Raw genomic sequence first — 13,361 nt, 5'->3', positions numbered from 1 at the left:
CCCAAACTGAAACTCCATGCCCATTGAACAATAATTCCCCATTCCTCCTCCCCTCTAGGTCCTGGAAGCCACCATTCTGCTTTCTAAGCACATAAGTCTATGAATTTGACTACTCTAGATACAAATGGAATTGTATAATAGGTGTGTCTTTTGTGACTGGCTTATTTCACTTGGCACAGTGTTCTCAAGGTTTGTCCATGTTGTGTCATGTGTCAGAATTTTATTCCTTTTATTTTAAGGTATTTATTTATTCAGTCATTCGTTCATTCATTCATTCATTTAGAGAGTGAGAGTGGGGAGGGACAGAGGGAGAGGGAGAGAATCTTAAGCAGGCTCCACGTTCAGAGCCCAATGTGGGGCTTGATCTCCGGACCCTGAGATCATGACCTGAGCCGAAATCAAGAGTTGGATGCTTAACCTACTAAGCTACCCAGGTGCCCCAATTTTATTCCTTTTTAAGGCTGAATAATACTTCATTGTGTGAATATACCAGTTTCACATTTCACACATTCATATTGTGAATACACCAGTTTATTCGTTCATTGATGGACACTTGGGTTGCATCCATCTTTTGGCTATTGTGAATCATATTGCTATGAACATGAGTGTACAAGTATCTGAGATCCTGCTTTCAATTCTTTTTGAGTATATATCCAGAAACGGAATTGGTGGATCATGGTAATTCTGTATTTAATTTTTTGAGGAACAGTTTTTAAAAGCTGTATGTTCCAATTTTGTTTCATGTTTCATGTTTTTAAAGATTCCTTCGGGAATACCAGTAAAACAAAAATGTATGTAGCAAAATGAAATGATCACAAACAAAAATATAAATTCTTTGGATATCCATATGCAAAAGAATGAAGCTGGACCTTTACCGTTCACCACATACAAAAATTAACTCGGAATGGATTAAAGCACTAAACATAAGAGCTACAACTATGAAATTCTTAGAAAAAAACGGGGAAAGTTTCATGACACTGGATTGGGCAGTGATTTCTTGGAAAATACAGGCAACTAAAGAAAAAATAGATAAACTGGACATCAAAATTAAAAACTTGTATATAGGGGTGCCTGGATGGCTCAGTCGTTAAGCGTCTGCCTTCAGCTCAGGTCATGATCCCAGGGTCCTGGGATCGAGTCCCACATCAGGCTCTCTGCTCCACGGGAAGCCTGCTTCTCCCTCTTCCACTCCCCCTGCTTGTGTTCCTGCTCTCGTTATCTCTCTCTCTCTCTCTGTCAAATAAAATCTTTAAAAAACAAACAAACAAAAAACTTTTGTATATCAAAGGACACTATCAGCACAAGGAAAGAGAAACCCACAGAGTGGGAGAAATTATCTGCAAATCACATGTATCTGATACAGATTATATAAAACAATCCTATAAGTCAACAATAAACAGTCTGATTAAAAAATGGGCAAGGGTCTTGAATAGATGTTTTTCTAAAGAAGATCTACAAATGGTCAATAAGGAAATGAAAAGATGCTCAACATCACCTATCATTAGGGAAATGCGGATCAAGACCACAGTGAGATACCACATCACACCCATCAGGATGGCTATTATAAAAGAAACAGAAAGAAAGTAGTGTTGGTGAAGATACGGAGAAATTGCAACATACACTGCTGGTGGGAATATTAAAATAGTGCAGCTTTTAAAAACTAAACCAGCAATATCACTGGGTGTTATCTTAGAGAAGTGTCCAGCCCACTGCCTTTTGTAATGTATACCTTGTACTTCTGACTCCCCTTCTTCTCTTTCTTTCCTCTTCACAGATTTTCTCAAGGTCAGCAACTTGTGACCAAATTAGTAACTGCTCCTGTAGCTTGTGGGGCGGTCATGGTACCTAGCACAATGCTCATGGGTCCGGTGGTGACCGCCTACCCTACCTTTGCCCCGCAACAGCAGCCGTCCCAGGCACCGTCAGTCACGCGGCCGCCGCAGAGCTCCCGGGAACAGCAGCTCCCTTCAGTTCAGCAGCCGCCTCAGGCTCCGCTGACCCAGCCACCGCAGCAGTTTCTGCAGGTACTTCTCCCCCGGGGGCAGCTCTCCCAAGCCCATTTCCTTTGATGTAGTGAAATTAGGCATCAAAAAAAAAAAAAAATCCATAAAAGCTTGTTGCGCAAGTTAAATTTCTGGAAGGGCAGAACGTTTGTCCCAGTTAGCTGGTTTTTCTTCCCTTGTTTGGTCTTTGGAAGACTTAGCTCTGCCACCGACGTACCCAGTTATCTGAACTACTGGATAGAATAAGTAGCTACTTGCTGTCCACAGCAAGGTACTTTATATAGAGCTCTCTCTGACTGGAGTTTCTGGAATTCAAACCCTGTCTTCCTTGCAGCGGCCCATCAAACACACGCTCCTACGGGGCAGGGGTATCAAAAGGAATTTTTGGACAAATTAGTTATAGGCGTTATCTTAAATTATTGTGTTGCATTAAATTTTATAATGATTGTTTGGTTAAAAGTTAATGTCAGAGGAGAACTACTGTGGCGGGCTGTGTATTGTCATCGGTGAGAGCATGGGCTCCAAAGTCAGGCTGCCCTGAGATCGAGTCACTGCTCTACCACATACTGTGTGACCTTTGGCAGGTTACTTACTAAAATTCAGTTTCTTCATCTCTCATATGGAGGTGCTAATAGTTCATACCTCATGGGTAAACAATGCGTGTAAATCACTGAACATAGTTACAAGGCACGGAACTAGCTGTCATTTATGAGCCCTGTCTTGATTAATGGAGTAAACCCTCAGATTAGCCAGAATGCAGACACATACTTCATCACATATCTCCCATATCTCAGTAGACTGGATCCACTTATCTAAAGGACACAGAAGAAAGTTATCTAGGTTGGGATCCTCAGCTAGGAATTGAGCAGGATACATTTTGGACCTCAGTACCCTCACTGGAGTGCACAGTAGCAGGTTATGACATGTGGAAATCCAGCTTTTCCCCTTCTGGTCTACAGGGAGCAGTTTTGAATGCAGGCTGGCCTGGAGTTATTTGGAGACCATTCCACGTACGCCAGCCACATACATGTCATGTAATCAGTTGTAAGAGTTACACAACAGATGGTATGACTAGAAAATCCAGTGTTAGGGGCGCCTGGGTGGCTCAGTCGTTAAGCGTCTGCCTTTAGCTCAGGTCATGATCCCAGGGTCCTGGGATGGAGCCCCACATCAGGCTCCTGGCTCAGCAGGGAACGTGCTTCTCCTTCTCCCACTCCCCCTGCTCATGCTCTCTCTCTCTCTCTGTATCTCAAATGAATAAATAAAATCTTTAAAAAATAATAAAAAATAATAAAAAAATTTCAGTATTAGACTGTATACTCAGGCATAAATACATCATTAACTTATCACCCTTAGTGTTATGGTGCAGATAGAGCTCTTACCTTGGTGATAACGGAAAACTAAAACAGATTAGTTGCCTAAATACCTCTGAGAGTCCCACTGACAGCATCTTAGACCTGAAGCCTGTGTTGCAGCTAGGTTAGCTGTTGTTATAAATGAATTAATAACAAGAATTTATAATAGGTTATAAACTATTATCTCATTATAATACTCAATGAGAATTGAGCAAAACCTTAAAAAAGGAGAGAACTTGCCTTAAGATCTTAATCTTCTAAATCAGGGAACAAGGGCCCTTAAAAGAACAAGCACTCTCTTCTCCCTCACTTCTGAAAAAAGAATTCCACAGACATGGGACCCCTAAAGAAAGAAGATGGACAATATCGTTTAGAAATACACTTCTTTGTAGATAGTTAATATACAGTTTGGCTTTCTGATTATATAACATCTAGTTCCAAAATATGCCTCTGTTGTAATCCTGTAAGGCTCACAAATATCCTGAGTTCTTTATGTTACAAAAGCTTTTCCTAAGTGACAGAAAAAGAAGTTTTTCCAGGTCTTTGGCAAAGCTTAAGGTTCAAGGATCTGTCCTTGTGTGTGTATGTTTATGTGGGTGCACGTGTGCGTGTGCCCTTTCTATACGTTTGCAAAGATTTGCTATCACAGCCCCATGTTTTGATTATGAGCCCTGCATCAAGTTGTGTTGTCAGTAGTGAGGAAGAACATTCATTGTAGAAATTCACTTTCTTTGTATCACCAGAAATCAGAATCAGGTGAAAGAAACAGGCTCAATGACAGTGAGACTTGCCCAGGGTCACACAGGTGGTAAATGGCAAAGCACAGCTCAAATCCAGGGCTTCTGGGCTTCTGGATTCACGTCCTTTGCCCTTGTTTGGCTTGGTTTGGTTTTTTACACCACACTGCTACATATATAGGACTTGTCTCTAGCTTTGCCCTCATTTTTGTGGTACTTCTAAATAATAATATTAATGTTAATATTTAATCTTCATAAAAACCCAATGTGGAGGCACTTTGATTGTCTTCATTTTGTCAATGGAGAAACTGAGTCCCAGAGAAGTAAATAGTTGGAACAAGTCACACAGTCTGGGAAATGGCTTAGCTAGAGTTTGAACCCAGTGGCCCATGCTCTTGGCTACTGAAGTGCTGCTCTACCCAACGGAATGAGCCTGGGCAGGAGGCATTGTCTGTTTGACTTCAGAGTATTTGTGTTTCATGTGTTCTCAGCTATGCTTAACATTTTACTGTCTGCTTAAAATTGTGGCCTTTAGGATCTGTAAAAGGAAAGAGTACGTATGGTTTGTCTCAAGACATAGATTGCTTTCTATACCAAGAAATCTCTAGCTCAGATTCCTTAAAAAATAAATAAATAAAATTCTGCTATATTTTCAAAAAGAAGGGAAACTTCATAAACATTTTCCAAATACTATTTTTAAATGAGAAGATAAAAATGATGTAGATTATGTGGAATCTAAGGATTCTGTCCCTATCTAGAGTAAAAACTTGAGTAAATCTTGATGTAGACAGTGTAACACGGGTAAAGCAGTGTTGCATAATGCATTTGTCTTTTAGACTTCAAGGTTGCTCCACGGGAATCCTTCAACTCCGCTTATCCTCTCTGCTGCATTCCCACTACAACAGAGCACTTTCTCTCAGTCACATCACCAGCACCACCAGTCTCCGCAACAGCAGCAGCTGAGTCGGCCCAGGACTGACAGCTTGACCGATCCTTCCAAGGTTCAACCACAGTAGCACACACGACTCCTCTCTGACCGCAGGGGAGGTAGGGGTTGTCCATAGCAGTTGCTCAGATGATCTGAGGCTACAAGGAAACGTTCCAGCAGTTTCACAAGATGCAGTGCTGAGTGTTGTAGTTTCTGGAATTAGTTAGCAGGGAAAATGCTGCCTAGTGCTACAGATGTACATGAAATACCAGCCAGCAGGAGATGATCACGGGGCCATAGTCAGTTCTGACAGTGTTTTTTCGATGGAAAGAGTATATTGCCAAATGTTAAGAAGCTCAGCTATGAAACATGGCCTCCAGTCAGTCAGAAAGGCACTAACAATGTTAGTAACTTTTAGTGGTTCTGTGCCTGTTTTCAGGTGTTACAGAGGACACACCACTGTCATGTCAGGGGTTGCTTACAATGATGCCATGAAGACAGGGTCTGGTAGACCCAGTAGGCCCCCTTCCCCATTCCCTCTCCCTTTTCAGATAATGATTGGATAGTAATTAATTTCAGAATGTTGTGTCGTTCAAATTCTCTATGTACAGATGCTGTAAAAAATTATGTATATGTCTGGATAAAAGGAGAGAAAGCAAAACATTTTGTAAGCTGCATGAAAGCATTATCTACTCCTAGGTGTATTTCCTTAGATTGACACCATGTGCAAACTAGTACGTTCTGTTTCCCCTTTTGTTTACAACATGGTAGTGTTCTACTCACTTTTCCGGGGCACAAGGCTTTTTGTTCATACTTTGGCTGTGATGTCACAGTTTGTTCAGTGAGGTATGATGTGCTGCTGGGAATGGATATTTTTTTCCAGGTTAAATTATTGAAGCAACAGGATTTTCAAGTTACTCAGAAATATCCCTCATTTCATTATTTTTCATTTATGTTTGAAAATAGGATTTGCACTGCTTTATTTTAGATGGTTGGAAGTTTTGGTCACATATTTTGATATAGTTCATAGTTGGAAATAGTTGTGTAAACGGCTTTCAATAAGCCTGAAAGTCATTTCAAGAATGTTCCAGTTATAGGAGTAAAATTTGCACACAAAAGATTTTAGGCACTTTTTAACATTCTCACTGGTGGGAATTTTAACTTTTAGGATTTGTTGGAATCTTTTTATTATCCTTCACAATTTCAATGCTTCTTTTAGTCAGAAATGATTCAGGGTTATTTGAGAGAAAAAAAAAAAACAACCCATAGTGCCTTGATTTTGATTCAGGTGATAACTCACCATCTTAAACTCATTGTCTGGTTTCAGTAGCAGTTTTGAAACCTTAGTACATTTTTAACAGCATGTGGGTGTCAGTGCCATTATGATTCTCCTAAGTTCCCAGGAAGACTGCTTTGAGTCTCTTGGACTAGAGGTACAAGTAACTTAGGGAAAAAAAGGTGACATCCTAACACTATCAGAGTCATTGATGTGATCACAAAATTGTTTTCCTAAATCAACATCTTCCTTTCAAGCTAAACAGTCAGTTAAGAATTACCTGTAAATATTTTCTCAATATGATCTTGATATTCCTACAAAGAAAAAAGAAAGGGTAGGAATTGGCTTTGCCTTCACTATAACACTAGAATATTGTAACTCACATGCTTTCTGAACATGAACTAAGATTTCATTTGGCAATATTAGATTCTAAAGGTAATAAATTCCAACAGAAATTACGTAAAACATTTTATAGATTTTTATGGTACTAATAAATAAATTTACAACTATAGAGCAAAGGAAAATTAATGGAAATACCTTATTAGAATATCAAAAATTATTACTGAGGAAAGGGAGGATAGCAAGCTGTAATATATCAAAATTGACCTTAAAAGAAAATGTATAACAGAACTGAGGCTGTTAAACAGAAGAAGGTTTTGAGCAATGAAAATAACCTACTACAGAATTGCTCTTAAGCTCAGTTCTTTAAGACTTTTCTGTCCTCCACTTTGCCCTCATCCCGAAGGGATATACTTTGTCTTTCTATAGACAACTGTACTTGGCCACACTTAAATTAGAAAGTTATATTGAAAAAGAAAATAACCAAAGAAAGTTGGTACCTACCCTTCTACAAAAGAAGTGTCACTAGATACCAATCAATAATTAACATATCAAGAAGCTCCTCTTCTAGCTAAATGATCTGGATGAAGAGATTTCTGACTTTCTCATGAATGTCAAGAATAGTTGTCAGTGTGTGTGTGTAACTTGAGCATAGGTACACATAGATGAACTTGATGTTGTAGAATATGGCAACAGTATTAATTTTCTCCCCTTTCAAATTGCCTTTCTCAACCTTATGCCATTCCATATATATCTGAGTTGTGCCTCATTTGTTTACTGGCAGTATCTAGTGGTATGGGTAGCAAGATACAAAGAACTGTTATATTAAGATTTATCCTCTAAATAACCATACTTACACGGAAAGATGGTCAGCTGTGAGTACTGTGTACTTAGGTTAACAAAGGCAAAGCATAAGACAAGCCACGAGGTAAATCTGTAGACTATTCACAGTCTCCTCTACCAGTTCCTTCAATATTTTCCATCCTTGTCAACATTTGGGAAGGAGAATTAGATAAAATGTTTTAGAATTCCTGTTGTTCCTCACAGCTCATTTTTGCCCTTAGAATGGATTGTCTAAAGGAACAGCCAGCTGCTTTCCCTCTGCTGTCAATAGGTGTTGTCGAAGAGCTAGTGAGCATCAGCCGCCTCAGCTCCTTCTGTTTTCCTCCTGCTTTCCTTGAACTTGGGTTGCAGAGCGGTCCCTTCCCTCCCCCCCCCCCCATCATTGAGACTTGAGCGAACGTCTGATGAAGATTCGGCAGTCGCCTGTTCTTCATTTCTGTAGCCAAAGTTGTTCCTTAAAATCCCAAATCTGCGTAATGAAAAAATACCAAATAGAGACACCTTTCAGCTACTTAAAAGTCATTAGATTCTTCCCTCTGCTTTACTCTCAGAGAGATTCGATTTTTCTTAAAAACATTTTATTCTGGGTGGCACTTTTTAGGTAAGAAACTATTGAAGCCATGGGGAAATGTTAGCTGCTCTGCAGTCACCCTGCTTTGGACAACTCAAGTGAGGACTGCGAGGATCAATCAGGTTGCTGCTAAGAGTGGTGTCAAACCAGAACCTAGACACTCAAAAGTTACTCCGATTTTTGGGTAGAATATATTGGAGAAAAAGCAAGTATGAGGGATGGGGATCGCACGTGAGCAAATACTACCTTTCAGTCTCCAAACTTTGTCCTAAGCTGAGGGGGTCATTTGCATCCCATGCTCTGCTTTGTCACTTAAATTTGGTTTAGGAATGTACTAGAAATAAGAGGATGCCAGTGACTTTGAATAGTTGGTTATAGAATACTCAGTGCAGAATAGTGAAAATGTGATTTGGATTTTTCCGAAGCACTAGAGTTTTTGGTCATTGCCTTAAAGCGGTCTGCTTGCAGTTAGTTCAGGGTGTGGAGGAGTGCAGCCCCGTGCAGGGCATCGTGCTGAAGGGAGGGGAATCTTTGTTCAAGAAGCCTTAGAAAGGGGCCCCTTCAAGTAGTACTCTTTCTCTGGCTCCACACAGGTGAAAATTATTTTAAACTGGGTATTACTCAACTTGTTTTCTGATGTTTCCACTACAGTGAGGTAAACTTTTTTTTTTTTAAGGTGGAATGCAAATAGCATTTTACTCTAGTATTGCTCATTTCTCCCTTTTTCTTTTTCTCTGGTTCTTTGCTGAGTGAAAGTTTGTTGGTGAACATTTGTGTAAAACTCATTCAAGTCTATAACCTTTCCAATATCTGTGACCCTACTCTTCGTCCCTTGGGAGTCGATGTTGTAAGGTATAAACACTGGATATTACTATTGCTGAGTGAGTCTAGCCAGGAGTAAGCAGATTGGAATTTCCAAACGGTGGAAAAGAAACAGCACAAAGGCACTTGCCATTTTACTAGCAATTGGAGAGAGAGACCCTTTTAAGTTTGTTTGGGTTGGGTGAGCATTCCTCTGAAAGGAGCTTCTGAAATAAATGCAAAGGAAAAGAGTCGACTATTTTTATAGCATATTTAATATATTTGTATATAACTATGAATATGTAGGAACCCTCCACATGCCTCCCACTTTTCTAATTTACTCCCCCTTCTGCCATAGCACTAGTAGGAGCCTCATCCGCATGGGTAACGTGCCTATTGCCAGCCTACCAAAAGATAGTGCTGCTTTCGGAGACAGGTGAGAGGACCCACCTCTCACGCCCGGGGATCCTTTCTGTAGGACGAGCACACACTCTTCAAATAACGTACCACAGTCTGAAAGCATCATTTTGAAATTAACAAGCACTTTATTGCAACTCTTCATTTTGATAAAGTTTATTATCTTAGGCATTACCATTTCTAAAGGATCCCCAAATCATCACTTAGGTGAAATTTAAAAATGACACATTTCTGAGAAATGTTTAGATCCAGTGAACCGTAGCAGGTTTATGAGAGTGATTTCAAGGTAGCCAAATGAATTTTGACTTTGGTTTTGAATGTGCTGGAGTCAGGAGATTGTAGATGCCTAGTTCCATTTCAACACTATTGTAAACCTATCTTGCCTATTGTATGGACACCAAAAGAGACCAATGAGCCTGTTTATTTTCAGAGGTCTAGGAAAATTGCATCAGTGTGAATAGATGTATAGAACTAATCTAAAAGTGATTGGTAGTAATATTTTAGAATACGATAAAAATTTCAAGAATTATTCTGGGTGTTTTAAATGTGCTCTGAAATGTTGGCATGTCATTTCAGCGTTTCCATTTGAATTGCTCTTGTAATATTTTTGCACAAAAAGGACTGAGAAAAAGACTACTTCGGTTGAAGAAAAGTATAATTTGGTCTTATTTTAAATATGTCTCCTGTGGAAACACTGGGGATGCATTTTGTTGGTATAGTTATTAATTCAGGATATTTAAAGCAGTATTGAACAGCTTACAAGAAATTAAGCAAACGTGGACATTTAAAAATTAAAACTTTCTTTCCATGTGACTGTTTTTGCATATTTTTCCCCTTGTCGTAATTTAACACTACATTCCTTGTTTTTCGTAAATAAAATAATACTTTGCAGGTTCTGCTTTGAGTATTTAACAATATTTTGTAAGCTGACTGGGTTTTCCTAGGGAAACGGTCTTTAGTGAAATAGGATATAGTTTATGAAGAGACTGTTTAAGTGGAATTCCATCACCACCACCAGCAAACACTGAGGTGCTGCATTAAGTGACAATCAAAATAGTGAGTATTTATGGAAGAATTTAGAAAGTGATTTTAAAGACGCAATTGCTTTGAAAGCAGTTCTCTGGGTTTCTTGAATGAAAATGGCTAAATGTATTTATTTATATTTTAAAATATCTTTGTGTTGTTTTCTCATCAAAGTGATTTCACAGTGTCATGTATTTAATATGTGGTTTTGTTTTGTTTTGCTTCGTAATCTTTTATGTAAAGAACTGACTCTTCTTATGTGGGGCGCAGTCTCAGGCCCTCACGAGGACTCTCCCTGGGCCAATCCAAATCTGTGTTACTTCAGGACGGCAGTGGAGGGCCCAAAGCCAGATGCCCTTGCACTTCCCGCCTGTTCTCAACTCAATTAAGAAAGAATAAAGGTAACTCCTTCCGAATCTGCTTTGTATAGCTCCAGCCTTTTTCTAGTTTCACTTGCTGCCTTTTCTATTTTATGGGTACTTTTTATATGATTACTTCCCCAGCGCAGCCAAAGGCCAGTATGACACAACCGACGGCACACGGTGCCTGTGTTTTGCCCGTTTGGGGAAATGTTAGTAAGACGATCAGCATCTTCTAATGGCCATCACGATCATATCCATACTACAATCCATTTAAAGTCCGTAAATATAGGTGGAACAATGTATGTGCACTGTATTCTTCTAACAAAAAACGTTGGCCGTTTTTATGTAGTGACTGTTGCTTGGTCCTTTAAAAACAAAAATCCTTCATACACGGCACTGTCCACTGGAAGTAGTGTTTGAGCATTTGAAGCCTAGAAATTCGGAGGCTGTTTCTTCCCTAGTATGCATCGGAACACAATTCTCCATGTTAGGGCTCCCCGAGTGGAGGGGCAGGGTACCCTGTCTAGCTTTTGGGACCCCTTCAAGAATGGTAATGAAAGCAAGTCAACCACAAGTTGGATTTAATTGAGGTAAAAAGTGTTAACTCTGAGGGTTACATTGAAAATGTGTTTTCAAATGTATGCTTTTAAATTTCTGAGGAAACAAACTGTGATATCGCTTTAAAAATGACGTTCGGATACTGTGTGTGTGTTTTGAGTCGGTCTGTACCGTGCAGATTCACTGCTGGCGGTGGCTGCGCCAGTGCCGAAGAGTTAGAATGGAGGGAAAGCTAGATTAGCCGTAGACTGACGCATTGTGTAACTAGACAATCAAGCAAAACCAGTTGGCCAGGAAATGTCCTTTTTTTTTTTTCCTTCATGTCAGCCAGAACAGCTGTAATTCTTAGACCATTCTAGAACGATTTTGAAATCTCTTTTACTAGGGCGTAAGTTGGGGAAGGGCCTCAGTATGGCACTTGCTGACATTCACTCTATGTAGAGATTGAAGCCCAAAGATGAGTCACATTCAGTGCTGTATTGAAACCAGTTAGTGCAAAAAAAGTTTTATCTTTGTCAATTTATGTTAACATCAGTTATTAGCTGTAAAAACATACACCAAATTCTTCCTAATGTTCTGTGTGGTTTCTTGGTGTGCTACTCTTGACATTGCTGTCCTTCCTGCTTGGCTCTTGGTTTCAAGTAAAAATTAGATGTAGCCCATTGTTCTTCACTTCCAAAAGGGTAGAGCTATAAATGGCTAAGATCTTAAGAATACCTGCTTTCCTAAAGCAAACATTTAACTGAAATCCAAACTGATTTACAAAAATGAGACTGACATTTCCTAGGTATTGTTTTCTGCCCAAATCCTAAATTGCACAGAAGCACGAGGGGATAATGAATGGTTTCCATGGTGCTACATTAGGTTCTCTGATGATTTTTATGAATTATGTTTGGAAGTACAATATTATATAAAATGTGAATCATTCTGTTACCAACTTAACTATTGATTGCCACTTCAATTTGGTGTTACAATTGGTTACACTTGTTTTTCAGAGCTGTCCTTTGAGAAGAGGTAAAATGTTTTATTAGCCTACCTCCACTCAGGCCTCTTGGTGTATGATCATTTCTCCAGGTTATGATGTGCACAGTTTTTTAAAACTACATGTACTATAATTATAATGCTCTTTCCCATAGACTTTTGTAATTGTATTCAGAACCTAAAATCATAGTAAAAGAGCCAAGCAGTAGCATTGGTGGTTTTTTCTTTTGTAAATGTAAAATTAGATCCAGACTTTGTTTCCTTATTCAATTTTAAAAATAAAAAAAATACCTCAGTGCTATGTTTTTCGGTATCACCTGCATTTCTCAAAAAATAACACCTGCTTTATGTGGCACATAACTTGTAAGAATCACATTATTTTGGATTTTAAAGGAAGACTATTAAATATTTTAAAATCAATAACAATGACATTTTCTTTTCTTTTATTCAGCAATGGAGTCTAACAGTATTAGCAGTTTTTACCTTGTAGCTTCAAGTCTGAGCTACCAAATTCTGTGAGTAGTTCTGTCCTGATACAAGATTGTGGTGCCTCAGAAAGCTATGCTGCTACTCAAGTATCAGCTCGTTCTTGGGCCAGGCTGTCTGCACTGCTGAGTCCGGGCTGTGATGGGACCAGCTACTTTCGTAACAAGAAATTATCCTCTCTGTTCTTGCAAAAGGTGTAATTACTTGTTGGCTCTATATTAGGGGAGTAATGGTGTAGTCTGGGGTCTTAGCCTGAAATTTCTCTGAAGTGTTTTATTTATTTTCACACGTGGGCATTGTATTTACTGCCCTGTAACCGCACTTGTTATGGTGGCTAGAGAACTCCTTAAAAGTTTCCCAAAATGACTTTTTCATCAATATGTGCTGTTGCTACTTTTAAGAGAGTATTAAATAGAATTACTGCACATGGGAACAGAACATAGCAGGCTGGGAGAAGCAGTGATACTGTTTGGATAAAATAGTTAAATAGAATAGACTGACAGGACCGTGATTACAGAAGTTAGTGTGATAAAATGAGGTAGCCTTATCATGATCGGTGGTTATGGGTTCTAGAATGAAACTGTGTGGTTTGATGCACTGCTCTACCATAAAACTTTTTTTTTAAACCTTGTTAGTACCTACTGTGTCCCAGAGCTGTCTGAGGTGTTAAAGTAAGACAGG

At 39.2% G+C, this 13,361-nt stretch overlaps 1 protein-coding gene across 24 annotated transcripts in view; it reads left to right on the top strand.

Annotated features, from left to right (window-relative positions):
• CLOCK (clock circadian regulator) overlaps window positions 1-13,317 on the top strand; it is a 142,399-nt gene extending 129,082 nt beyond the window's left edge. For all 24 annotated transcript variants that reach the window (XM_078068660.1, XM_078068653.1, XM_078068646.1 and 21 more), the window contains 2 exons: window positions 1,775-2,024; window positions 4,932-13,317. In XM_078068660.1, coding sequence (XP_077924786.1) covers window positions 1,775-2,024; window positions 4,932-5,111 — 430 coding nt within the window. In that variant the 3' untranslated portion in view covers window positions 5,112-13,317. The remainder of the gene's footprint in view (window positions 1-1,774; window positions 2,025-4,931) is intronic.
• Window positions 13,318-13,361: the final 44 nt, after the last annotated feature.

Source organism: Halichoerus grypus, chromosome 3 (genome assembly GCF_964656455.1).
Source record: "Halichoerus grypus chromosome 3, mHalGry1.hap1.1, whole genome shotgun sequence".
In the NCBI taxonomy this organism is placed as follows: Eukaryota; Metazoa; Chordata; class Mammalia; order Carnivora; family Phocidae; genus Halichoerus; species Halichoerus grypus.
This window is presented reverse-complemented; position numbering and strand designations above follow the sequence as displayed.